General features: G+C 47.1%; 1 protein-coding gene and 1 long non-coding RNA gene across 3 annotated transcripts in view; one reads left to right on the forward strand and one right to left on the reverse strand.

The window, feature by feature from the left end:
- The window catches only part of LOC147349807 (protein FAM169B-like), a 97,287-nt gene that overhangs the window by 65,933 nt on the left and 4,394 nt on the right, over window positions 1-26,960 (reverse strand). For both annotated transcript variants that reach the window (XM_086365378.1, XM_086365377.1), the window contains exons 2-3: window positions 12,930-13,060; window positions 9,617-9,716 (exon numbers count right to left, since the gene is read on the reverse strand). In XM_086365378.1, the coding sequence (XP_086221504.1) occupies window positions 9,617-9,716; window positions 12,930-13,060 (231 nt within the window). The remainder of the gene's footprint in view (window positions 1-9,616; window positions 9,717-12,929; window positions 13,061-26,960) is intronic.
- On the forward strand, window positions 4,772-8,645 carry LOC147349808 (uncharacterized). The gene is made up of 3 exons (XR_015150207.1): window positions 4,772-4,893; window positions 5,461-5,547; window positions 8,404-8,645. It is a non-coding gene; the product is annotated as an uncharacterized LOC147349808 (long non-coding RNA).

Here is a 26,960-nt window from a genome sequence, read left to right on the forward strand (position 1 = left end):
TCAGGCTGGAGCCCAAGTGTCTCCTGGATTCCCCTCCTGACTGCTCCAGTCCATCCCAAATCCTGTCATTTCCATCGGGTGAGCCCTCAGTCCCCTCCTCTGGGTGCCCTCAGACTCCTGGACCCCCAACACTTGTTCTCCCTTCTCTCCACCTTCTCTCTGATCATGACTAAGACATTCCGCGAAGGACTGAGATCCAAAGGCAGGACGCTTCCTCCCACCCCAGTCCCTACCCAGCCTCCATAATATCACCAGGCATCTTGCCCACTCTCCCAGCACAGCCTCCCCACCAGTTAGGGGCCACAAGCATAGAGAAGGCTTTAGGAAAAGTGAAAAAAAGTTAAACTGTTAGTTGCACAGTTGTGTCCAACTCTTTATGACCCCATGGACTATAGCCCGCCAGACTTCCCTGTCCATGGAATTCTCCAGGCAAGAACACTGGAGTGGGCAGCCATTCCCTTCTCCAGGGAATTTTTCCTGACCCAGGGTTCGAACCCAGGTCTCCTACATTGCAGGCAGATTCTTTACTGTCTGAGCCACCAGGATCTCCCAGGCTTTACGAATGTGAACTTCAAAACATTCAGAGAAAGGGGTCAGCGAGACTCAGGGCCAGAGTCCAAGGTGGGGTGCTGCCTGGGATGAGAGGGGCCTCCCTCCTGGGTCCCCAGTGCCTCCATGGGTGCTGCTTCAGGCCCAGAGTGCCCAGCCCTGCAGGGCAGAGTGGCTGTGTGCCCACTGCATGCCCACCAGCCAGCCGGAGGCTGGGAGAGAAGAGTCCCAGGGAGCAGGCAGTGGAGAACTTCTCAGGCCTCCTACCTTCTACGTTGGCCAGACAGGCACTTCCCTGACAAGGACTCCATGCTCCTCCTACACCTCGCAATACTCAAGAGTCCCCTTATTCTGGAAACTTCCGTAGCATTGTGGCATTGCATCTCTTACATGCGACTCAGTTATAAACTCCCAATTTTAATCAGGCTCTGGACATTCTTTGTCCTGCCTTCTAATCATCAACTACTAGGTTTTATACAGGAGGAAAAAAGCCAGTAAACAAACAGATATTGTCAGGAGAGCTGGAAAAAAAATCTGACAAGTTTCCTGACAAGGAAAACAGGAAGAGATCATCTAGGAAAAGTAACCGTGTGGCCTAGGAGCCCGCAGAGAGCTTCCATCAGGAAGAGCAAAAGCTAAAAGGAAGAGCGTCAAGGGTGGAAGAGGCCCCCCACGGCCAAGGTCCCCGGGCCCAGCACAGTCCTGTAAGATCAAGGTATGAAAAGGCGGGCAGGGAGGAAGTTCAGGCAGGCTGGGAAGACTTTCAAGGAAACAGGAGAGCTCCCTGGGGTGGCTGGCCAGACAGAGGAGAGAGCCTGAGGCAGAAACACACCTTAGCCAGAGGCGCTAAGGGCCACAGGGAAGCCTCTTCACTGGAAAGGTGACCACGGTGGTTTAGTCACCAAGACGTGTCCGACTCGTGCCACCCCACGGACTGCAGCCCGCCAGGCTCCTCTGTCCATGGGATTCTCCAGGCAAGAATACTGAAGTAGGTAGCCATTTCCTTCTCCAGGGGATCTTCCCGACCCAGCGATCAAACTCAGGTCTCCTGCATTGCAGGCAGATTCTTTACCAGCTGAGCCACAAGGGAAGCCCCAGAACACTGGAGTGGGTAGCCTATCCCTTCTCCAGCGAATCTTCCTGACCCAGGAATCGAACCGGGGTCTCCTGCATTACAGGTGGATTCTTTACCAACTGAGCTATCAGGGAAGCCCCAAGAGCAGGGAAGGTGTCACTTATATCAATGAGATGATTTTTGACCCACCCAAGGATGGGACCTGGGCTTCCCTGGTGGCTCAGATGGTAAGCAACCTGCCTGCAGTGCGGGAGACCCAGGCTCGACCCCTGGGTCGGAAAGGTCCCCTGGGGAAGGGAATGGCCACCTACTTCAGCATTCTTGCCTGGAGAATCCCATGGACAGAGGAGCCTAGCAAGCTATAGTCCATGGGGTCACAAAGAGTCAGACACAACTGAGCAACTAACACAGACAAGGATCACAAGGATGGGACCTGGTTGCCAGGAGAACCAACCATGTGATTAGAGAGCTTGAATTTTTGGTCCCATTCCCCAATGTCCAGGGGGAGAGAGCTTAGAGGTTTAATCAATTGCCAACGGTCGGTGATTTAATCAATCATGACTATGTAATGAAGCTCCTATAAAAATCCAAAAGGACTGGGTTCAGAGATTCTGGGCTGGTGAATATGTTGGAGGCATAGAATCACACGAACCTCTGGCTTATAACCAGTCAGTCAGAAGGAACTGCATGGGCTTGAGACTGGCACCTAAAGTGGGGAGCAGGGGAGTCTGGTAGGACCGAAACCTTAACCTATAGACTTTGGTGGTCTCTCCAGGTAGTGCCCGGACTGAGTTGAACAGAAGAACATCCAGCTGGGGTCTGGAGACCTACTTGATGCTGTGGGAAATCACCCACTTCCACACCCTGGAAACTGGATCTCAAAACACATTTCATCTGAACAGACATTTTCCAAAGACATACAGATGGCCAACACGTACACAAAAAAGTGCTCAACATCACTAATAATCAGGGAAATACAAACCAGAACCATAATGAAGTATCACCTCCCATCTGTTAGAATGGTTATTATCCAAAAGTCAAGAGATCGTGAGTGTTGGTGAGGATGTGCAGAAAAGGGAAACTTTATGCACTGTTGATGAAGATGTAAATTGGTGCAGTCATGATGAAAAACAGTATGGGGGGGGGTCCCTTACATTTTTTTTCAAACAGAACTACCCCTTGATTCAGCAATCCCAATCTGGGTATTAATCTAAAGAAAAAAAAAAACTTGAAAAGATATATGCACATACATCTCCACAAAAGCGTGGATAACAATTTTCACAGCAGCATTACTCACAATAGTCAAAAGGTGGAAAAACCCGAATGTCCATCAGTCAGTAAACAGGTAAACAGAAGGTGGCAAATCCACACAGTGAAATAATATTCAGCCATAAAAAGTAAATGCAGTACTAAGACTTGCTAAAACATGGACGATCCCTGAAGGCACTGTGAATGAAGAAAAGTCAGAAGCGCAAGTCCACACACTGCCTGAGTCCATTCAAGGGAAATGTCCAGACGAGGCAGATCTGCAGAAACAGAAGAGATCGCCTAAGGCTGAGGCAGGTAGGGAAGTGGGGTTGGTGTCTTTTAAGGGTAATGAAAATCAAGCGTGGTGAGAGATGCATAACTCTGAATACACTAAAAACCACTGAACTATATGCTTTAAATGGGTAATTGTATGATACGTGAACTACAGCTCCATAACTCTGTGTGTATGTATACATACATATATAAAGAAATAAAAATAGTCCTTCCTGTGGATTCAAAACTACTACACAAACACTGGGGGATAAAGCCACGTCTTGACAACAAGTTTGCATTAAAATCCCAGGGGCTGGTTATGCCCGGTAACGAGCTGTCAGCTGGAGGTGTCAGTTTTGGGCTGGTTCTGCTAAAACGCCGAGATAAACGGAGGCTAATTTTGTGGAAACAGAATGTCCAAGAAAAGTGAGGCACGGTCTCACTAGCTACCCCTCTCCTCCCAGTTCTCTGGCACCAGTTTCCCAGATGGCTCCTGGGAATCTTGGTACAGGACTGATGCTGACTCAGCAGGGCTGGGCTGGGGGGGCACAAGCTCCTGCATTTCTAACAAGTTCCCCAGCGGACACCTGGCTGCTGGGCCACAGGCCACCCCCCTGAGCAGGAAGACAGGAAACCGAAGCCCGGAGGTGCTAAATAGCTTAACCCAGGCCACCCACTCATAAAGGGCAAAAGATCCACATCAAAGGAGCAGCAGCATGAGCGTGGCCGTCTTAAAGGGAGACGTGGGAGACATGGCGGCTGCCGCAAGCCTGGGAAGACCTGCTGTGTGGGATGGCCGTGCCACCTGCCTGGATGGCCCCGGCAGGCCCATGAGGAGACATCGAACACATTGGTGTGGGCTCCTTAAGGAGAACATCCTAATGGAGCTGTCCCCAGAGCAGAGCAGGCTCTCCCAGGACACGGAAGCCCCAGACTAGAAGCCAGAGCCCCGGACCGCACCTTCGTGATTCTGGCCTATCTCTAGTCCATCTTCTGTGTGCTCAGTCGCTCAGTTGCGTCTGACTCTTCGCAACTCTATAGACTGTAGTCCGTCAGGCTCCTCTGTACCATCATCTTAGCCCTACCATAAAAGAGGCATCGTGTGCTATGATGATAAAAATAAATCTTACAATGACCAATCTTTAAATTCTATCTATGGGTACTCTGCTGGGAGACCTATTTCCCTTCTTTTTTTGAAGGAGATTAACAAGTGTTCTAAGTGTTACAGCCATGTTAATAGGAAACAGAAACCCTTTTCTTGATAAACAAGTGTTCTAAGTGTTACAGCCATGTTAATAGGAAACAGAAACTCTTTCCTTGATATGTTTAAGACGGAAATAAAATTCAAAAGATCATCCTTTTTCTCCTTCTGAAATTCAGCAGTACCACTTAAATCATCTCAGAAAGCACTGGGCCTAACAATCTACACGCCCTTTCGACTGTGAGCTTCTGGACCCCTGCCTCCCTTCTCTAAAGCTTAACAGCCCTAGTTTCCTCGAGCCTTGTTCAAATGGTTTCAAGCCCTCTCATCCCCCTGTTGCTCTCCACAGATAAGCACCAGTTTGTTTCAGCTGCGGCTTGAGCAGCACCAAAGAGAATGGGCTGTAATTGAGCGGGAACATCATCCTTCCATTAAGACAGCCCCAGTCCCGTCTGCTTCCCAGCAGCCCCCACTGCAGCGCCGGGGCCCCCTGCGCTCCCAAGGATGAGAATCGCCGCCTGTTTCCTTTCCTCCGTGTGGTGTAGAGGTGTAGCCTCCCTGGCCCGTCCTTTATCTCTGGCTGCTTGGGGACAGACTGCATGATATTCATCCAATGAGGCAGTTTGGGATTAGCAAAAAGAACAATGGTCTTACCATTGAGAGTGGTTCCAAAACAAACTAGATGGCCTTAGTGCAGGGTCGCCTTCCCCTCCATAAGGTTTGCAAGCAGAATCTGCCAAGGAGGTAATTCAACTGCCGAAGTCTGGCCGGCAGTTGATGGGAAGGCCTCCCATTCTACAACCCTGTGCCTCTACAGTGCAACACTCAAAGACAGAGAAGAACATGCAAAGATGCTCCATGATGGAAGAATATTTCTAATCCCACACTCGCTCTCTGCCCTGGATAGTCCAAAGCGTCAGATTTTCTGCCACAGATCATTTCATCCTCACAGCTACTCTTTGAAGTAGCTAAGGTATCCCCATTTTGCAAATGACTCAACTGAGGCTCAAAGAGGCCAAACCATTTATCTGGGTCACCCAGTCAGTTGGCAGAGCCAGGACGCCAAGTCTGTTGAGTCCGATACCAAAGTGCACGTTCATCTCATTCTCTACAGGTCCCGGGAAGATATGAGAGGAGCAAAAGGCCATCAGCTGAGGGAATCTGGAATGCTAGGATGAACAATTTTGATTCGATATGAGAGGTAAGAAAAGACAACTTTTTGACTAGAGGAGTTATTTTTTTTAATCTTTGTAAACACTTGAGATCAGTTAATAATTTAAAAGTAAGAGGAGTAGTGAAACAGGGGAAATAAATGAAAGCTAGGGTCCTGGGGCAGGTGCAGAAGCAGCTCAGGGAGGGAGGCTTCTGGCAGCCGTTGGCTGTGTCCCCTCGGGGACAGAAACTGATTAGAGAAACAGTCGAGCGTGAGCACAGCAGGGAGCCGCCAGACAGATGGGATGAGGGCATGCGCCTCTCAGACCACCTTCACGGAAAGCACATCCCCAGCTTCTTACAGGAGAAAGCTGGAAGGCTGCGTTACCGGCAGACCTCGTTCCACTGCACTGCACTTTACTCTGCTTCACTTTATTGTATTTTTTTTACAACAAATCAAAGGTTTGTGACAACCTTCGGCCACTGTCGTTTTCCCAATGGTAATTGCTCACTTGATGTCTTTATGTCACATTTTGGTCATTCTCACAATATTTTAAATTCTTTCATTACATTTGTGATGTCATTTTAAATTCTTATCATTACATTTGTTATGATGATCTGTGATCAGTGATTTTTGATGTTACTTATTACAAAAAAGATTACTATGACTTGCTGAAGGCTCAGATGATAGACAGCTTTTTTTAGCAATAAAGTATTTTTAATTAAGATGTGTACATTTTTTAGACACAATGCTACTGTACACTTAATAGACAATAGTATAAACATAACTTTTCTATGCACTAGGAAACCAAAGAATCTGTGGACTCGTTTTATTGCAATATTCATTTTACTGCAGTGGTCTGGAACCTCCACAAGGTCTCCAAGGCCTGCTTATACTCACATCTTCACAGTATTCTGCCATGAACATTAAGTGCTTGCCACCAGGGAATTCACAACTCCGGGATGTCTTTCATTTGCTCACAGGGTTACCAGAAGTTACTGTGACAATTAACTCATACACAGTCTCATCAAACAGCTCTGATCCCTTTAGCTTCCATCTAACCACACAAACCGGAGAAGGCAATGGCACCTCACTCCAGTGCTCTTGCCTGGAAAATCCCATGGGCAGAGGAGCCTGGTGGGCTGCAGTCCATGGGGTCACTGAGAGTCGGACATGACTGAGCAACTTCACTTTCACTTTTCACTTTCATGCATTGGAGTGGGAAATGGCAACCCACTCCAGTGTTCTTGCCTGGGGAATCCCATGGACGGAGGAGCCTGGTGGGCTGCCGTCTATGGGGTCGCACAGAATCGGACACGACTGAAGTGACTTAGCAGCAGCAACCACACAAACAGGCTTCCCAGGTGGTGGTGGTGGCTTCCCACTCGCCAATGCAGAAGACTCGAGTTCCATCCCTGGGTTGGGAAGATTCCCTGGAGGAGGAAACAGCAACCCACTCCAGTATTCTTGTCTGGAGAATCCCATGGACAGAGGAGCCTGGCGGGCTACAGTCCAAAGGGTCACGAAGAGTCAGACATGACTGAAGCAACTTAGCAGGCACACAGGCAACCACCCACACACACAAACACACAGACCTCCATGAATGTCACTGGAAAATTACAGAGGAACAAGGGCCAGCCTTCTCGAAGGTCACAGCTAAGCACATGGCTGAAGCGGCATGTGTGGCAAGTGGCAAGAGGCTCTATGGTACCACTGGCTGCTTGGGAGTCCACATGTCTCAAGCCACAGAGGGGCATTTACGTATGATGCCCGCTTCTAAATACCAGAGGAAAGAGCACAAGGTGTGCATAACACCTGAGCGCTCTTTGGAAATCATGCAAAACTTTAGCAACCATTACAGAGCCCAGCAGCAGGAAAACATTTGGAAACTTTATTTAAAGCTCTATGAAACATAAAGAAAGGTCCAGAGTGAGATTTCTTGGAGCTTATGAATATTTATTATAATACATTCTCGAAAACAACCGAAAAATTAAGTACAATGGAAATAGGAAACAGATTTATGAGTCAGTCATATGTTTTTACATTATGCAAATGCAGTTAAAGACCTTTAACCAGAATATTGTTAAATGCCAGAAAAAGGCAGAGGAGAGGGCTGCTGATATTTGGACATCCTCTTAAAACTGGCAAACGATATTTTCAGAGTGTTTTGACAATCTGTGGGCACCTCCTGTTACTTTCACTAACCTGGTGCATTCAAGGCAAAGTCAGAGTCCTGGGGTTATCCCAGCCCCCTTGTTCAACAAGGACTTGGCCAAACAGGAATAGGAAGTGTGCTAAACCTTGACCAGAAAGCTCTCACACACAGTTCAGCCAACCCTAGCCCTGAAGCAAGGGGGAGGCTTCACCAACATGCCCAAAACTCCAAGACAGCTAACTAAGCACACTTGTGTCTCAGGATGAGTCATGAGAGAAGCACTCACGATAGATGTGTGCTGAATAACGTTCTGCGGTCCAGGATGTCACTCTGGGCTTTATGACACCTGTGAAACAGGGCATCCTCTGACTACAGACCTCAGATGCACACACAGGGTGAAAGGCAAAAGGTCATCCCCAGGGGAGCTGGCGAGTTGAAGGAGGCCCCTTTGCAAAGTGTAGTTGAAGATCCCTAACCCCAGACTTTCAGCAGACACCACGTCCTTGAGGAGGGGTAACTCACTAAGGGTTGGTTTGTTTTTTTAAATTTCTTATTACGCAAGCAATATATGGTATCTGCAGGAAATCTGTAAAAACACATTAAAGTATAATAGAGGAGTAAATTTCTAAATAGGATTGACCTTATATTCGGGCTCCCCTGAGGCCAGAGATGAGGAACTTTGCTTCCAGCTTGCTGGTGGCCTGGGCTCCAGGCAGACTGATGGGCTGGAACCTTCTCCCACCTCACAGTGCTCACCACCAGCGGCCCCAGACCCCGCCCCATGCAGCTTCGAACGGCCATCCACGCGAGCTCAGAGCACTCACCCAAGAAGCTGAAATCGGTCACAAACAGGTGCTTCATGATGCAGAGGAAGAATAAATGTGCTACTGATTACATAAATTTCACCACCAGAAACAAAACCCCACCAGATCATCACCTTGCAAAAATCCCGTACCCTGCACCAGCTGACCATCAGATGTTTCCTCATCCAGTCTGGCAGGGATAAGAATGGTCCCTGGGCTTCCCTGGTGGTTGAGTGATAAAGAATCCACCTGCCAATGCAGGAGATGTGGGTTTGATCCCTGGTCCAGGAAGATCCCACGTGCTGCGAAGCAACTAAGCCCGTGCACCACACCTACTGAGCCTGTGAGCCTCCTCTAGAGCTCAGGAGTCCCAGCTGCAGAAGTCTGCACACCCCAGAATCCGTGCTCGGCCACAAGAGGAGCCATCGAAACAAGATAGTAGCCCCTGCTCGCTGCAACTAGAGAAAAGCCCACAAAGACCTAGCAACAAAGACCCAGCACAATCAAAATAAGAAGAAAGAAAATTAAAAAAAAACAACAGTCCCTGCACTTCACAGGGCTGTGGTGACACTCCAGGCTGTGCAGGCAATGCTGTTATTAATAATAAGAATGGCAAGTGTGACACTCAGAAGCAGCTCTGAATACCGTCACCCTGGGCCAGAAAGTGTCTGGTGTCTTTAATACAAAAATCAATACGTGTATCAATAAACAGAAACCCATAACACCCTCTACTGCTGCTGCTGCTAAGTCACTTCAGTCGTGTCTGACGCTGTGCGACCCCATAGATAGCAGCCCACTAGGCTGCTCTGTCCCTGGGATTCTCCAGGTAAGAATACTGGAATGGGTTGCCATTTCCTTCTCCAATGCATGAAAGTGAAAAGTGAAAGTGAAGTCGCTCAGTCGTGCCCAACTCTTAGCAACCCCATGGACTGCAGCCTACCAGGCTCCTCCGTCCATGGGATTTTCCAGGCAAGAGTACTGGAGTGGGTTGCCATTGCATAACACCCTCATGGATCTCTAAAAGGTGAAAATAAATCACTTCCACCTTGACATTCTAAGTCCAGCCAAAGAGTAGAACCATCACTTCTGAGGTATTTGATTCCATTCATTGCAAACAAATCAGAATTCTCATGTATTAAATACATTAATACCTACTAACCTGTCTTTGTGTCCTGGGGATTAACCAAGACCAAGATTTTGTGTTGAGGTTCATCACGGTGCACGGTGCAAAAGCAAACAGACGAAGCTTCAAGTTTAACCTGAAAAAAATAACAAAATCACCGCTTGGTTCTGTCATCACAGTAAGGGCACAAGAAACTGCTGAACAGTTAAGCTAGCACACCGCTCTTTGAAAGAACACTGTGGCACAGAGGGTCCTCTGCCAGGACGGAGGCAGCACAAATGTGGAACCTCAGGCTCTCGGAGCTAAATGCAAGCGCAGCCTGACAAGGGCCCTTCCTCTGTCTCCCCCAGCAGCCCCACTCATCCCCTCCCTCACCTGGCTGTCTCCTCAGTCCTCACGGCCTCTCCTTCCATCCCCTTCTGGCCCCAGCAGGCTTCCCACCCAAATCCCTCCTGGGGCTCCACCTTTGAATGCCGGCGGCCACATGAGGCCACACCTGCCAGGCTGACCTCAGGGATCCTCCTGTGGCCACTCTGTGCAAACAGCCTGGACAAGCCTGGGAACTGACGCGAAGGTCACTCAGTCGTGTCTGACTCTTTGCAACCCAATGGACTAGACAGTCCATTGGATTCTCCAGACCAGAATACTGGAGAGGGTAGCCTTTCTCTCCTTCAGGGGATCTTCCCAACCCAGGGATCGAACCCAGGTCTCCCACACTGCAGGCGGATTCTTTACCAGCTGAGCCACAAAGGAAGCCCAAGAATACTGGAATGGGTTGCCATAACCTCCTCCAGGGGATCTTCCCAACCCAGGGACTGAAGCCCGGTCTTCCGCATTGTGGGCGGATCCTTTACCAGCTGAGCCACCAGGGAAGACAAGCCTGTGCCCACCCGCAGTGCCAGGCTGCCCGCTGCCCCGGCTCAGGCCCCTGCAAGCATCCTTGAGAAGCCCACACCCTCTCTGGGAACCCAGGCCCTCCTCTGGCTCTGAGGTGCCCAGGGGGTGAAGACCCTCAGCACCCAGCACGCGTTTGCTCATGACCCTGAGGGACTCCAAGCAGGGTCTCTGACACTGGGCTGCCTTCTCTCAAGTGCCCAGGTGCCAAGTCCTGTCTCGGCCATCAAACCCACAGGCCTCAGCTCCCTGAGCAAAAGGACAACGCATTCCACGGCAAAGTCTGTTTTGAAAACCGAGGAGAGTGGAAGAGGATGAGAAAAGGATGTGTGGGCTGAGTGAGGCAGGCAGGCTGCCTGTAAAGGTTTACAGCAGACCTCCAAGGTTTCAGAGGACTGCTTCTTAAAGCCTGAGGCCCATCATCATTTTGGCGTCTGCTCGTGCTCAAGTCACCTGAACAGAGAGTCCCTGAGTTGGCCCCTCAGACTCACCCAGCGGACAGCCGTTATAAGGCCATTAGAAACAGTATGTACAAAGCATCGTATCGACATGGAAAGATGCTTATTATAGACAATATTGTATTCCCAGTGTGATCTGCATGTTAAAAAGGCATGCCCAGAAATAAAACCCAACAGAAACACTCCAAAGTGTCCACAGCAGTTAACATGGGTGATTTTATTCTCTTTGTTCTTGGCTGTAGTTCCCAAATAGTATACACAGAGCATACACTGTTCTATAACCAGGAGAAATCAATAAGTATGATTGTATTTTAAATATGATAAGACAATTTCAAGACTGAAAACAGAGCTAATTATGAAAAGAAAAGGTTCTGGGCAGGACCAGTGTGATGCAGTATGGTACATCCTTATCTTGTCTTTTCTTGTTTTGCTTGAAAAAATTTCTCTGGGATCAAAAAGTTAAATTTGCTAAAAGCAAAGAGGATATCCATAATCATCACAAATCAGACTATTTCAAAACCTGCTAAAGCAGTAGGAAATAGCTACCCTTTGTTAATTAATTCCTAAAATGGTAGGAAACCAAATGATTATTTTCAGGACTCTTCTTTTTTTTTTTTAGAAGGAGGAGACGCAAATTGGTGGAAAGACATTTCAGCACTTCTATCACATTAAAACAATTCTAGTAACGATCTTATTTTATTATGATTTTTGCTAATAGTAACACTAAAATGATTCACTTTGTGAGCATACTACATATTAGAGTTTGTTTTGTTGTGTAAGTAATGTTGTAACCCATAAATAAGCAGGAAATAAACGCTAATGAGCAGAAGTGCATCCTAAAGTGCTTCAGGGCTAACTCCTGCATTTCACCACACTTCTCAGATTACCCAGCATGCCATACTCTGTCCAGCAGTCCTCAGCCCACCAGCCCCCCGCTCCCCAAGAGTAAGCCCCCCAAGAGTGAGCCCCTAGCCTTGACTGAGCGCCTGTTTGCCTTCTGGCACACCTGTCGCTAGGCGGCGCTGAAAGCATGTGCGTACAGCCACCTCCCTCTGCAGATCTAGAATAAGGAATCACCCTTGGGAGCTGGATACTTCCAGGAGTTGATTACAAACAAGCATCTCCGAAATCTCAAGAAAGCCACACTAGATAAACTGTACAGCCATTGTTTTAATTAACTCTCGAACAACTTCAGTATAGCAAAATAAAACCCTGTCTTCCTCAACTAACTTTGCCTGCCAGACAGCAGCAACTCCTGGTATGAGTGAACTTATATTTGTATAAAACAAGAAAATCTTGCCTCTTTCAACAAACCAGCCTCAAATCTGAAAAGCAGGTAACCAATTTAGGTACAGTCCAAGATTCACATATTCTTTTTACTTACTTAGGGGGGGAAAGGTCTTAAAAATAGCACAATTATTAAATTTCACCCATAATCCCACCATCCGAAGTTTTCATTTCTAATTTCTTCCAGTCCATATTCAAAGCATAATTTTATCAGTGCTAAAAATCATAATTGGTACAACTTCATTCCAAATCACAAACTTTTAGGACTTAATCAAACCTTACAGACTAGAGGTCAGTCAATCCCCTCATTTACAAATGGAAAAACTGAGGCCAGCCAGACAATACACACAGCATCTCATTTAATCCTCAGAACAACAGTATGAGGTAAGCACTGTTATTGTCCCAAATTCTGAGATAAGAACAGCAAGACCAGAGAGGTAAAGTCACTTGCTCAAGGTCACACAGCTCTTAAGTGGTAGACATGGGATTCACAGCAGATTGTCATGTTGACTGCCTTGTAGATCTGGACTTACCCTCCTGACTCTAAAATCTCAATCCAGGATTCCTTTTGCTTCTCAGAGTGGAATCATTCTAGTATTCACTCCAGAAGGATTTTTTTTTTTTAATCTGCAATACTCTTTCACTAACATTCTCCTTTCTAATAAGTTAGATTATACAGAACTCTCCACCAATGAGAAGATCACACATACCTGCTCCCCAGTGGGAAGAGAGAAAACCTCTGGTGAGGGCCGCGCTCCTTCCTCAAGCATGGCATAGTAAGCCAGAGTCGCTTCCTGATGCCCAGCAGGGTCGTCTTCCAAAATATCCACAGGGTAAATGCCTGCTGGGGGATAAAGAAGGCAAAAAAAAAAAAAAAAAATGACATGAGCTCCACTCTTTCATTGAGATAAAGGTCACTTACTTCTTGAATATGAAAAAGAAAAAAAGCAGCCAATTGAAATTTGCTCTAAAAATTACATTCATCTATTTTTTTTTTTAAGTGTAAAAGGAAAAAGCACTATAGCAGCAAGAATCAAAAGAAAATAGAAGACAGCCCTGATGTTGGGGTTGGCACTCACCCCCAGAAGACATGAGGTTCAATGCGAACCCTCTTGGACCACTGCAGAAACTTTCTTTATATCCTCAAATTATAAAATGGTTTCCCGAGTATTTCCCAGTAGGGTCAGCCTGGCCACATGTACCCTGAGAGTGGACCCCAGCGGGTGAGAACCTTGATAACTTGGACAAAATCCAGCCTGAGTAATTATTTTGCCAGCTTACATTTGCTTTGAAGTTGGTTTGCCAGTTCTCCTTAAACTGAGCTGCTCAACTGTAAGAGTTTAAATGTACTAGTTAGTATGAACTAAGAAACTACATGTGCAAACCTATATGGCCGTACAAAGACTATTGCAGATTAATTCGTAAGTTATCTCCTGTCTCTACTCAGCATCTCTTTCTTATCTCTTTTACAGGAAAACTATATCCTTGAATAATCATACACTCTGGGTGCATACAGTTCAGCTCAGAACCAGCAGTTGGTTTTCCCTTGAGATGCTAGCTCAACTCTGACGGGCACACCCCTGGGGTGGGGAGGCTCTGTAGCCCTGTCCTCCTGCGGTCCCCCTCCTCTGACGCACCTCTGGGCCTCCCGTGGTGGGAAGGGTGTCAGAGTAGCTGTCTTCTCCTCCTCTTTCTCCTTCCCGCTCCTCTGCCTCCTCAAGAGAGGTAAGCCTGCACATAAACACCCACTGAAATACCAGCTTCCCACTCTCTCTCAGAATCTCCATTCCTTCTGCCAGCCACTTTTCAGGGAACAGAGACTGCTCTCAGCAGCAAAAAGTTTCATGTCTCCAATTCACCAAGTTTGCCTCTGATGACTTATACGGCCATTGACTGGGGGGAGTGCTCGTAGAAAACAGAGGCTCTCAAGAGCAGGGCTGGACCAGGCCTCAGCCCTGCCCCTGACTCTTCTCAGTGAAAACGTCACTGGCACACACACAGTGTTGAAAAGATAAGTAAAAACACTCTCCCACTATCAATTTTAAGTATTTGAGTGTGAAACACATACCCCCAAAATTACAACTATAAATACACTGATGCAAATGTGTCAAACAGGTGAAGAATTAACAGTCCATTCAGTGATGATGAACCAGGCAGCGATGAAGCTGGGGGTCTCCTTCTAAACAAGGTTGTGCCTCTAGGCAGTGGAGATATCCTGCTATGGAAGGCACACACTGGGGTGTGTGTGTGCATTTGTGTGTGTGTGTGTGCATGTTTTCTCTCTACACACACACACACACACACACACACATTCAAGGAGGCCCAGGTTCCTTCTTACTATGATGGGCCAGGAAGCCCCTAGCAACCGCTCAGACACGGCGGCCAGGCAGAACCAATACACACCCCCACTCCCACTCCTTGCTGGGCACTCTGGACATTGCAGCTCAAAGCTGACAGATCCAAGCCACGTTGGATGGCTCCTTACTGGGGGACCCCTTCAAATCTGCCACCAAAGTCTCAGCCTGCAGCACCTCTCTCCAATTGTCCTGATGCCATCAGTTCAAGGCGTCAGCATCTTGTAATGATAACCTCTGGCCTCACCTCTCCCCTCCGCCCATCCTTCTTCCATCTGCCCCAATAAAAACACTGCAGCCCATCCCTGGTGCCAGGTGACAGCAGGCTGCTCAGTCCTCCCTGCCTTCGATTTCACTGAGTCCAGCCTAACTCCCATTTATGGCTGAGAAAACTGAAGCCTGCAGAGGCGACCAGCTGGCTAGTCAGCGGCAACACCAGGACAGGAAGGCGTGTCTGATCTCAGAGTGTGTAAAACAATCTGATGACATGGTGACACCATCCAGACAGCCTCCTCTGCCAGCCTCAAAGGCCTTGGCGGGCCCCCTCCCCGCCTTGCCATCCTGAAGGCCCATCTCAAGCTCCAGCACTCCTGGGGCGCTCCTGGAGCCCCAGAAGCAAGGGCTCTGAGAGCCCCTGAGTCTGTGTGTGAGTCCAGCTGGGCCTAGGACGGGACCTGAGGGGCCCTGGCTGCCCCACCCGGCCCTGCAGGTCTGTGCACACCCGAAATTTCACAGCTTTTCACGGCCGTCAACAGGGGACCCAAAGACCCCTGCAGACCCTAGGAGCGGTGGTTCTCTTTTCTCCCAGCCCTGCCTAACCCCCAATACGGGCCTCTCCCTACCGAAGCCTTTTTCATCCCACGCACTTCAGAAACATGGGTGGTTGTTTAGCTGAGCTCTCTGTTCAGACTGCTATTCATCCAGTTGATCCCGTGGCTTCCCACAGGTATGAAAAACGATTCCACGCACATCCCGGTAAATGAAGGAAAATGCACAGGCAAGTGGGCTGCTTCAGCCCCGGGCACCCGACTCAGGCCGCGTGGTTCTCCCACAAATGCAGTTTCAATCCGCTGCCTTTCACCCGAGACCCTCTACTGGGTTGCCCCCGAGGCTGTCACAGCTTGCCTGGCATTGGCTCTGGTCGCATGTGGTCAGGAGAAATGCAGTGAACATCTTTTGCTCCTTGAGCAGCATGAAATCATCCCCCGGCCGGGTGTGCTGCCGGACTTGGGAGAGCCCCTCAAAAAACCCAGTGGGCACCCTGGTGCCTCAGGGCGCTACTGCTTTGCAGCCCAGGGGCAGGCCCCTGGGGGGTCTTCTCCACAGAAACCCAGCAAAGTCAATCAGCCAGATGGCGTGAGCATGGGGCTGCATGGGGCTGCCTCTAGGAAAACACTAACCGTCCAAAAAAGGAATATCCAAACATCTCAATACCCACAGCACCGTGGCCGCCATGCTAGGTTCCCCTTCAGAACTCTAAGCTGGGCCAGACCCCTGCACCTCGAGAAGGAAGAAGCACCCTGAGCCCAGGGACAGCGGGGAGCTGTGATCCTGCAGCCTTTGGGGCTTTAATTCCTTGTCTTCTCTCCGGGGAGAAGGCCCCATCTGAAAAGTTTGGGCAGATTTCCTCTTACATGGAAAATGCTTGGGTGAGCTTTCTGGAAAACTGGGTGGGAGCAAAACCCAGAGCTGCTTAAGGTAGGAGAGGGGAGGGGGCCTCCCCAACCCAGGAGCTACACACAGACAAGCACACACACATAGGCCCACACACAGGAACAAACACAGGCACACACACACAGACACACATAAGCACACACACAGGCACACCCACACACACAGGCACACCCAATCACTCACACAGGCACACACAAACACATAGGCATGCACAACCATACACACAGGCACACGCAAACACGGGCTGGTGAGCCCCCCTCACACAGGGAGGAAGGAAGCCCCCCGCCCAGCCTCCCCGAGCAGGGCGCTCCCAGCGGGCAGGAGGCCGCAGGGAGTAAACAAGTCTGAGCGCTTTCCGCATGCGCTCAGGCAGCCCGGCCGGCCGCCCAGCTGCTGAGGGAAGGCAGACCCAGGCAGGGGCTTCCAGAAGCAAAAGGCTAAGAGGCTTTAATGGTTTGAACCCAACAGGAAATATTTTTCCAAAGCCAAAAGAATGTAATCTTTTCAATGCAATGTAAAATGCTTTCATGAAAAAAGGCACACAGTTGAAATGATAATTCAGTGCAGACCGTAAAGAAATTGAAATCCCCAAACCAACCCCGCATGTAAGAATTCACTCTAAGCACATGTTGGCTCTGGTCACCCGAAAAACAAAAGCAAAGGTCTGTCTTAAAGCATTCTTCCAGGGAAAATGCCAAAGTCATTCAGAATCTTCATACCAAAGCTTGAGCTTCCAGGGCTGGTAAGGGGCCTGCCACACTCTTCCGAGCCACTGCCCGTCACCCACTGCTGATCCGTCAGCCACGCCACCAGTCCTAGCATTCAGAGCTTTTCTAGCATTTCTTGGTCCTCTCAATGTAAACACCAAAGCCAACTAATGAAGACTTTGAAAAGGATCAACGCTCTGCCCCTAACTACCGATTCAGTATCACTTGCAGGATATTCTCTCCAAACACCACCTCACGCCAAAGATTAGGCAAATTCCTCCATTTTAGCAAAGTGCAACTTTTCTCGTTATGGGTCTACAATTAAGAGAAACATTAATAAGGAGATTCTAAATTCTGCTAACCCCACTCTTGAAGAAATCTGACTTTACTGAGAGCCCCCCGTCAGTAACCGCGTGGCGTATGTCACTGGAAAAAACTGGCTGGGACTTGTCATTCTTGAACTACAGAAAGAACAATTCTTGCTCATGATTATATGTGAAAACAATTTTAAGGATGCAAAATTAGAGTCTGCTACTTTTGTTTTTAACAACTGGCTAAGAGCAGATATCACTTGCACAGAATTTTTCTTTCTTTCTTTCCTTTTTCACATCATCAGGCTGGTTGTTTTCATCCAAAGTAGTTTGCTTCTAAAAGGAAATTATTAGAAGAAGGAAACCTTATTACAGGAGAAATCTGCTGAGGGACGTTAAGTGCCTTCCTCTGAGCTGGGCAGAGAGCTCAGCTCCTCCATGCCAACCAGAGAGAGGGCATCTGACAAGAAGTCTCTGCACCCAGGTGTTCGGCAGGGTAGTGCCTATAGGAGAAGCTTTCCAAATGCCACCTGCATGGCTTAGAATTCAGCAGCAGGAATTCGGCAGGGTCCCTGATTCCCAGTGAGGCATGCACCTCAAAAATGCACTTTCAAGCTGTCTGCTTTAAGAAAGTTCGGTATTCACAAATGCAAACTTCATCTTGACCCTCCACAGCACACCTCAAAACTGAGAACTACTTTTAACTTGAAGTTTGATTACATTTAATTTTTAAAGAGGGCCACTGCACACAGTGAGAAATACCCACAGTTACGTGAGGGAGTGTCTGGGGTTTATTTAATATCAAAGAATCCAAGGTTCCCAACTTCCCTTGTATCCTGCCAGTGTTTTCACACATATATTCTCTGGAACACTAGCTTCACAAGATAGGCTGTGGAAGGAGGTTTCTGAGACCAGCAAGTTGGGAAAAGGGGACCTGCTGTGATGCTCAGAGCTCACTGCTGGAGGTTCTATGCACCTATCAGCAATCAGGACATTTAGAAACCTTGCAGCAATGGGATTTTCTTAATCCAGCGTTTATCTCCCAAACTTACTTCACTAGGGACCCCCGCTCCAGAACACTAACAGATGACAAATGACACCTTAAAGAAAAGTGAGATGACATGATGTCAGGGCCAGACAACCCATCACTCTTAGAGAGCAAACGTGCCAATGTCTGCAGCCCAAGGACCACAGGCAAGGGGAGCTTGGTGTCAGCAGAGCAATCCTCCACTTGGAGGAGGCGAGAACAGAAGGTGAAGCAAAGACACACTTGGATATTTTTGTTGGTTTTTGAAAAGCAGCTGATTGCCAGAATATTCTTAGCAAAGAATTGAAAAAAAAAAAAAAGTTGGAAGACAGAATGTAGAATATGTTAGAATTTCTGAGCAGATGAGCAAAGTTGTCAGGGAACAGAGGCAACGCTGAGAAAGGTCTGCAGGTGGTAGGTAGCAGGGTAGGTTTCATCGCCGGGAATTGACAGGGAGCCTGTTGCTCTGTTATCACAGATTCAGTATTGGCCAACTTGCAACTTGTCACTGCCTTGGCTGAGAATAAATCACTTGTCCCACCCAAATCTAAGATGGTAAAATATGCAGATGTCTTTGTGTGCCACCCACACAAAGATTTATGTAATCCTAATTGCTTTTAATATGAAGGTCTCATAATCTGAGCATTGGTGCATCTTATTCTTAGGCGAATGATACAAAGATAAAACTATTTTTCCCTCTGAATCATTCAAAAGGAGATGCGATGGGTCTGAAACAGACTGTTCCCTTTGCATTCAAAGAGGTGTCACTTTGGGGGACAAATGTGGAGCCCTACGGGGGCAGACAGGAGGAAATAGCATCTCGAATGTCTCACAAATGGTAACAGAAGGGGGGGCCTCACCTGATATAGCTGCAGGAAGCTCAGGCCCACCTTGCCCCTGAACTTGAGCCCTTCCACCCAACGTGGTCAACATTACGGTGCCCTATTTGTCTAACCTTTACCAGGAAGGAAGAGGGCTTTGGCACATACTCAGGAAAACATGGAAAGCCTGATTCTTTGTATCCTGAATTTAACTGACCAGGAACTTGTAAAAATACCAAACTCCAGTGTCAGTAACACCACCACAACACGTGGCAGTCCTGAGCTGGTGGGAAAATGTGGTGGGGGAGGGGACAGCTGTCCAGCATGGAAGCAGAGCCCTAAACCACACAGCACACAACGAGAGGAAAAAAATAACTCATCACCAGCATGCTTTTACCCAGTAGTCACAGAATAACATTTCTCAGAACCCACCGAAAAACTGTGACTGTTAGACGACTTTATAAACTTTCATCCAGAAGTCACACATCCCTATATGTCCATCTATTACACTGCTAACAATAATATTTCTAAAGAAAACAAAAGCTGGGTCTCTATCTGTCATGTTCAGCCCTGTGCAAAGCAACAAGGAGAACTGAAAGTAAAATAATCCTCAGTCTCCATGACACAGTTGTAGATTAAGCTGGAGCCTCTTTTTTTAAATACTCAGCCTTATCACCCAGACTGCTACACATGGAGAATGAATGGAGAAGAGAGAAATGACCTTAAACCTAGACAGTGAGCCACTTAGCGAAGGCGCAGTTACGTCCCAATATTTGCGAATCTGTTGAGAAAGCTACATTTTTTAAATTGGAGTATAATTGCTTTACAATGTTGTTAGTTTCTGCTGTCCAGCAAAGGTAATCAGCTATATGTATCCCCTCTCTTTGGGATTTCCTTCCCATTTATGTCACTACAGAGTATTGAGTGGAGTTCCCTGTACTATACAGTCAGTTCTCATTAGTTATCCACTTTATACATAGTAGTATAGACATGTCAATCCCAACATATCCACATGTTTGTTCCCTGCATCTGTCTCTATTTCTGGAGAAAGCTACATTTTTATAAAGGCATTGGTCTTTTCTGTGCAAAACTGAAAAGTAGATGAAGAGGTACCTGCTGAACAGAAATATCTGCATCCAGGTGAGTACTAGCTCAATTTTAAACAGAAGACATATAAAAGAAAGTTAATATTCCACCTTCTGTGGATAAACAATTTTCTCAAGTACTGGTTGGGAAAGAAAGCATTAAAAGAAAAAAAAGTGGTGTATTCTTACACTAAAATGTACCCTTTTATACCTTATACTTGAATAGTTTTTTTTCCAGTTAATAAAAGGGCTAGAGCACTTCCTCATTTGTTTGAAATTTACATCAGCTCCTTGAAGTTAAGAAAGAACAAAAAATTAAACCCATTTTTCAGATATGGAAACACACTCAGCAATGGAAAGTTAGTAATGGAGCTGAGACTCAAACCCAGATCTTGAGATTTCCAGCAGGACCTTTACCAGTTTGCATACTTCCTAATTTATATCATGTCGAGGACCACACATTGTGTACCAGCACAAATGGCAGCGAGTGCTCAGTATGGCACTGTTTAAAATATGTGCCTTTTAAAGGCTGAATAATACTCTGCTTTACACACACACACACACACCCCATTTTTCTTATCCATTCATTTGTTGATATTCACTTGGGTTGCTTCCACCTTTTGGCTATTGTGAATAATGCTGCCATGAATATGGATCTAGAAATATCTCTTCCAGTCCCTGCTTTCACATCTTTTGGGTATATACTCAGAAGTGGAATTGCTGGATCACATGCTGGTTCTATGTTTAATTTTTTGAAGAACTGCCACACTCCACAGTGGCTGTACCATTTTACATTCCCACTAGCAATGCACAAGGGTTCCAATTTCCCCACATTCTCACCCAACATTTGTTATTTTCTGCTTTTTCTGATAACAGCCATCCAAATGGGTGTGAAGTTGTATCTCACTGTGGTTTTCATTTGTATTAGTCATGAGGAGCATCTTTTCATGTACTAACCGGCCATTTGTTGTTGCTGTTGTTTTAAATATTTCTTTCTCTCTTTGGCTGTGCTGAGTCTTAGCTGTGGCACGCGGGATCTTTCATTGCAGTGCACAGACTCTAAAGTGCACAGACTCAGCAGCTGCAGCGCACAGGCTTTGTTGCCCTGTGGCTTGTGGGATCTTGGTTCCCCGACCAGCGACTGAACCAATGTCCTCTGCATTGCTAGGTGTATTCTTAACCACTGAACCACCAGAGAAGTCCCTTACCGGCCATTTCTGTCTTTGGAGAAATGTCTATTCAACTCTTTTGCCCATATATTAATAATTTTAACAACTATTTTAAATCTTGTAAGAATTAGAAAGAGTGACATGAATTTACAGAGATAAGTGGCAAGGTCGATGTGGTCTAAACGGGCTACCCTACACAGGATTCCTCCAGCACCTGCATTACAGGGCAATGATGCCACCTTTGCCCACTGTCCAGCCAGGCCACACCCGCAAGAAGGCTGGCAGAAGCTAGAAGCTGGCTTCAGTGAAAAGACGACAGACTGTTTGTCATTTATACTTTAAGGCTTGGAGGGAAAAAAACCACTACCCGTTTTTAAAAATACAGTAATAGGAGTGATAACTGTAGTAGTGACCGTAGTAGAATAGCAGTGATGCCCTGAGGCCTCTATGATATCTGCTGCCAGAGTCCCTGCCCAAGGGTGACCTCAGCTTAGACCAAGGTCTTCCTGATACCTATGGTCCTAGGAAGAGGTCTAATCAGACCCAGGTCACATTCATTACCAACCCTACAGCAAAGATTTGAAAAAACTTTGTGCTCTAAAGCTACTTTATAAATGTATAATATAAAACTGGGCCATCACTTAGGAAATTTCAAATTGCCAGACACCATGCTACGTGCTAGTCAACACAATGGTGAAAAATCAGAAGTGACCTCTGCTCTTATAGAACTTACAGCCTGGTCAGGAAACATAAAAACAGTTAAACACCCCCATGGCATGGAGGGAGGCGAGTGACGAGGGAGGTGGGAGACAGGACGGAACGACCAGGGACGGCCTCTCTAAGGGGGTAACCATTAAGCACAAGGATGGAAGAACAAAACGCTGGCCTCGTGCTAAGCAAGACCAAGGGCCACCCAGACCAAAGGAGCAGCCCCCGAAGAAGGAAGAAAGGAGCAGAGGGCAAGTGCTCAAGGGCAGCCAGTGTGCCTGCCGCGTGCTTGGTCAAGGGAAGAAGGGTAAGGTCGTGGGAAGCAGGCAGGCAGAGGCCAGGGTAACAGGACTCTGGCCAAGTTCCAGACTTCAGGTTTCAAGAAAAACGCAGTAGGAGGCTGCTGAAGGGTCCCCAATGGGGCATAACTGGAGTGTGTGTTTTCCACCTCCGCCAGGTCCTACTGCAGCAGGAAACCAAATCGGAGGCAGTGCAAGCTGAGACAAATGATGACAATGGCTTAGACTAATGACGACAGTGAAGATAATGAGAAGACATGGGCTACATGTGGCAGTGGACACGGCAGAATGTGCTGCTGGATGGATGGGGCTGAGGGGCCGGACTTTCTACTTTAGCCTCACCACTTCATATAAGTCAGTGCAATTCAACTAGTAGCTTTCATATTGTGACACATTTATAAACTAACATTGGAAACAGTCTAATTGCTGTTAAGATCCTAGCTCTTTTCAAAGTGGGAAATTGATGAACCTGCCAACAGAAGAACAAGCTGTACATTATTCTAAAATACTAAATATTTTCCTTGAGATATTACAAAGTGAACTGGTATTAAAACACTGATGAACCACACACAGTGAGGTTTGGGCATGAGGGCAAGAGCTTTGGGCTCATTTAGACCTGATTTCATGGCACCCCATTCCAGTACTCTTGCCTGGAAAATCCCATGGACGGAGGAGCCTGTTAGGCTGCAGCCCATGGGGTGGCAAAGAGTCGGACACAACTGAGCGACTTCACTTTCACTTTTCACTTTCATGCATTGGAGAAGGAAATGGCAACCCGCTCCAGTGTTCTTGCCTGGAGAATCCCAGGGATGGGGGACCCTGGTGGGCTGCCGTCTATGGGGTCGCACAGAGTCAGACACTACTGAAGTGACTTAACAGCAGCAGCAGCAGCAGCAGACCTGATTTCAAAAATCTCTAATGAATGGTGAAATAAACTGCCACAAAAAAGTCAGCACAAACTATAGGTTCAGACTCACAAAGGGTGCAAATATTGAAATTATCTAATATGGAAGATAGAGATGTGAAATATCTTCTTAAAAGTTTAAATATGGAATGTAAAGGGCCAAGATTTGTTAATTGCCCAATAAGATTCAAGAGGGAAAGAAAACAGAGCTTCTAGAAATTTATGTCTGAAATAGCCAATGAACTGAAAATACATATCTGAAGAAATTATGCAGAATGCAGCACAGAAAGGCAGAACAAGTGGAAAATATGAAAGGCAGGTTAAGGGCAATGGAGAGTAGAATGATGAGGTCCATCCAGCAACCATGTGACTGAAGTTTCAGAAGGAGAAAAAATAATAAGGAAAAATCAAGATTTGATGAAATTTGATGGAAATTTCTCCAGAGTTAATGAAAGACACCAATCCTCTGACTCTGGAATCCCAACCAACCCTAAAGCAGGGAAAATAAAGAAAGCTCCCCTCCTAAACATACTGTAGTCAAGTTGCAAAACAGCAACACAAAAAGATGAAAGTAGCCAGAGGGAAAGACAGATCCTTCCAAGAAGAGGCCAACTGCACTGACGGCGGTCTTCTCGGTGGCAACTATGGCAGCCGGGAGACAATGGAAGAGCACTTTTAAAGTGAGAGAGCAGATAACTCTCACCCACATCCAGCAGAAGCAACTGTCAACAATGCGGGCGAAATAAAAAACATTTAGAAAAACAAAATCTGAGTTTACTACCAGCATATCTTCCCTAAAGTTATTTCTCAAAGGGTGCTTATCAAGGGAAAGGAGATGGAACTCAAGAGGAAATTAGTCAAGAAGGAATGGGAGCAAAGAAAACGAGACACATGTGGATAAAACCCAAGCCAATGCTGATCATACAGAACAAAAACATCTAATTTAAGGAGATTAAAAGAAAAATCGTAATAGAACTAAGGTGCTACACGAAAAAAGAAAAGAAGCTGGAAAGGAAGTAATTGGAGTGAAGTTATTCAAAGGCCCTTATACGATTTCAGAGAAAGTTTAAACCTGATTAATTTCAGGATCAGTTAGAAATCACATGCATATTAAAATGTCTAAGTTAGCCCCTAAAAGAACAGAAATATAGATATTAAATTTCAAAATAGGAGAGAGGGGGAAAAAATGGAATTAGGGCCAGGGTGGGGGAAATTTCAATTTCAAAAAAAGGAAAGAAATGAAAACAAGATGATCTGTCAATATTCACATTTAACTCTTATGATTAAAAACATATTCATCAACAAGTAACCAGTCTATGCTTTTGCACAAGGACAGATTTTTATTAATGCTTTTAGCAAGCATTTTTTTATATTTTTACTCAGTTATCATGTATTCTGGAAAAACACAGAACAACTATTTTCCTTCTGCAGAGCTTACAATAATGGTTTTCCAAGACATTCTAATAGCCCAAATGTGGGCTACACACATGCATTACAGAAATCACTTGCTAGAAAACATAAAGGTACAAATAAATGAACATGTGTAATTCCCTGTTTGGGCCTATATGCCTCTGCTAAGTCACCTCAGTTGTGTCCGACTCTGTGCGACCCCAGAGACGGCAGCCCACCAGGCTCCCCCATCCCTGGGATTCTCCAGGCAAGAACACTGGAGTGGGTTGTCATTTCCTTCTCCAATGCATGAAAGTGAAAAGTGAAAGTGAAGTCGCTCAGTCATGTCCGACTCTTAGCAACCCCATGGACTGCAGCCTACCAGGCTCCTCCATCCATGGGATTTTCCAGGCAAGAGTACTGGAGTGGGGTGCCATTGCCTTCTCCAATATGCCTCTACCCACATACACTTGGCAAAACTGATCCCCTAAAAAAAAAAAAAACTGATCCCCTAAGCAGCATCTCACAGAGCACGGTGGGTGGGGACACTGCACAGTGAGCAGAAGTCACTGCAAGGCTGGCATCATCACAGCTTCGATTTCTCAAGCACTTACACTGAAATACTCAGGGACTCTCAGGGGTTATTTCAGCACAGTGCAATGGAGAAACAAATACAGCTTTCTCTCTCTGTGGAATTTGCGAGTAGTGGTTAGAGACTAGGTTTCCAAGAAAAACACATTTGTCTTAATTTCTGCAAGACAAGGAAACCAAGCGGTCTAGGAGGGTTTGGGCCTTGGGAGCCCCCAACACACACATGGACAGGAGCTCCCCCTCTGCCCTCCCTGGGAGCCCCCAGCCCTCAGCCTCAAGCCATTCCCAGTGGCCCCTTTGCTGCCCAGCTTCAGAGGAGCAAAGAAACATCAAAATAAGTCTATGCCTTGACAGACAATAGGTGTTGGTTTAAGCAGAAAACAAAGCTACTGTGTGGGCACAAGGAGTGCATGAGGTCTGCTGGGAGCAGTCCCAGTGACTCAGAGAAGCGGGGAGAAAGACAAGCCTGGATTTCGAAGGAACAGTGACCTTTGGATACACACTCTGTGTGTGCCACCCCCACGGAAGTTTGCTGATTGCTGGCCTTGAAAAGAAAGCCCACAGCAGAGGATGGGTACACCATAAGGCATGGAATTTGTCAACCACAGCTGTTAAACCCAAACAAGCATTATTCAAAGGCCCTAGACCTTCAGTTGCTACTGACAGTCACTTAAACCCCCCAAAATAACCCTGACTTTAAAAATCACATGACGCCAGGAGCCTCTGACCAACAAGCGTGCTTGAATTTTGCCCTAAAATTGTGTTCTGTGCCACACAACACAGCAGAAAGCACAGCCATTTGCTATAATCCTCTGTTTGGAATTTCCCAGGGCTGAGCTACAAATAACAATGTCATCAGAAGAGGTAGGAGCCAGCTGCTGGCAGGGACCCTGCTAAGGCTAGTCAGGCAGTCACCAGATTAGGGTTTCAAAGGTCAGAAAGACAACACCTCAGCGCCCGCCCGCCCCCTTCCCACCTCCCAGCCCCAGTCCTGGGGCCACCCGGTCATTCACTGGATTCTGCCAGGCCACAGCAGGAGCCGGAGGTTAGGACACCAGCCATCTCTGGCCTGACCTCGTATAGCAGAGATCCCCATTTAATGCACATAAAATACCCCTTGATATCTAGAGGTGGAGGTGAACAAGGCCCATCTATAGGATGGACACCATTACAGGGCAAAGGATCACAGCCAACAGACGGGGACACACAAAACATCCAGGCATCAGGATGACTCACTGAGAGCCAGGCCTTCCCAGCGAGAGCGAGACCCCTGGAAAGACATCTCCCGGGGTGCTCAACCCCAGGGGTGATGGAGCAGCGCGCACCATCAGACATCCTAATACACAAATCTGCAAAATCCCCCTGGCAACCCTCCCTACAGCCAGGGAACCAACAAAGGCCTTCACCAGCATCTAAAAGGAGATGATTCCTCCATCTGAGGCTCGAGGGGCTCCGACCGTGTGCCAGCAGCCAGCAGGGCAGGAGGACAGAAAGATCAGCAAGGTCCTACCCTCTGCAGAATGATAGTCTGGTTACAGGGACGGGAGGTGGGCGATGCACTGCACGGCAGAGCAGACTTCTAGAGACCGTCTCATCCTCTCCCTTCCCTCTCGATGAAGCAATGGAGACTTGCCCTGGGGCACAAAAGCAGTGACTGGGCCCAGGATTCCCAGGGCCCAGTCCAGCCCTCTGCCACAACCCC

Source organism: Bos grunniens, chromosome 21 (genome assembly GCF_055505025.1).
Source record: "Bos grunniens cultivar Pamir isolate PY7600 chromosome 21, Bosgru_T2T1.0, whole genome shotgun sequence".
Taxonomy (NCBI): Eukaryota; Metazoa; Chordata; class Mammalia; order Artiodactyla; family Bovidae; genus Bos; species Bos grunniens.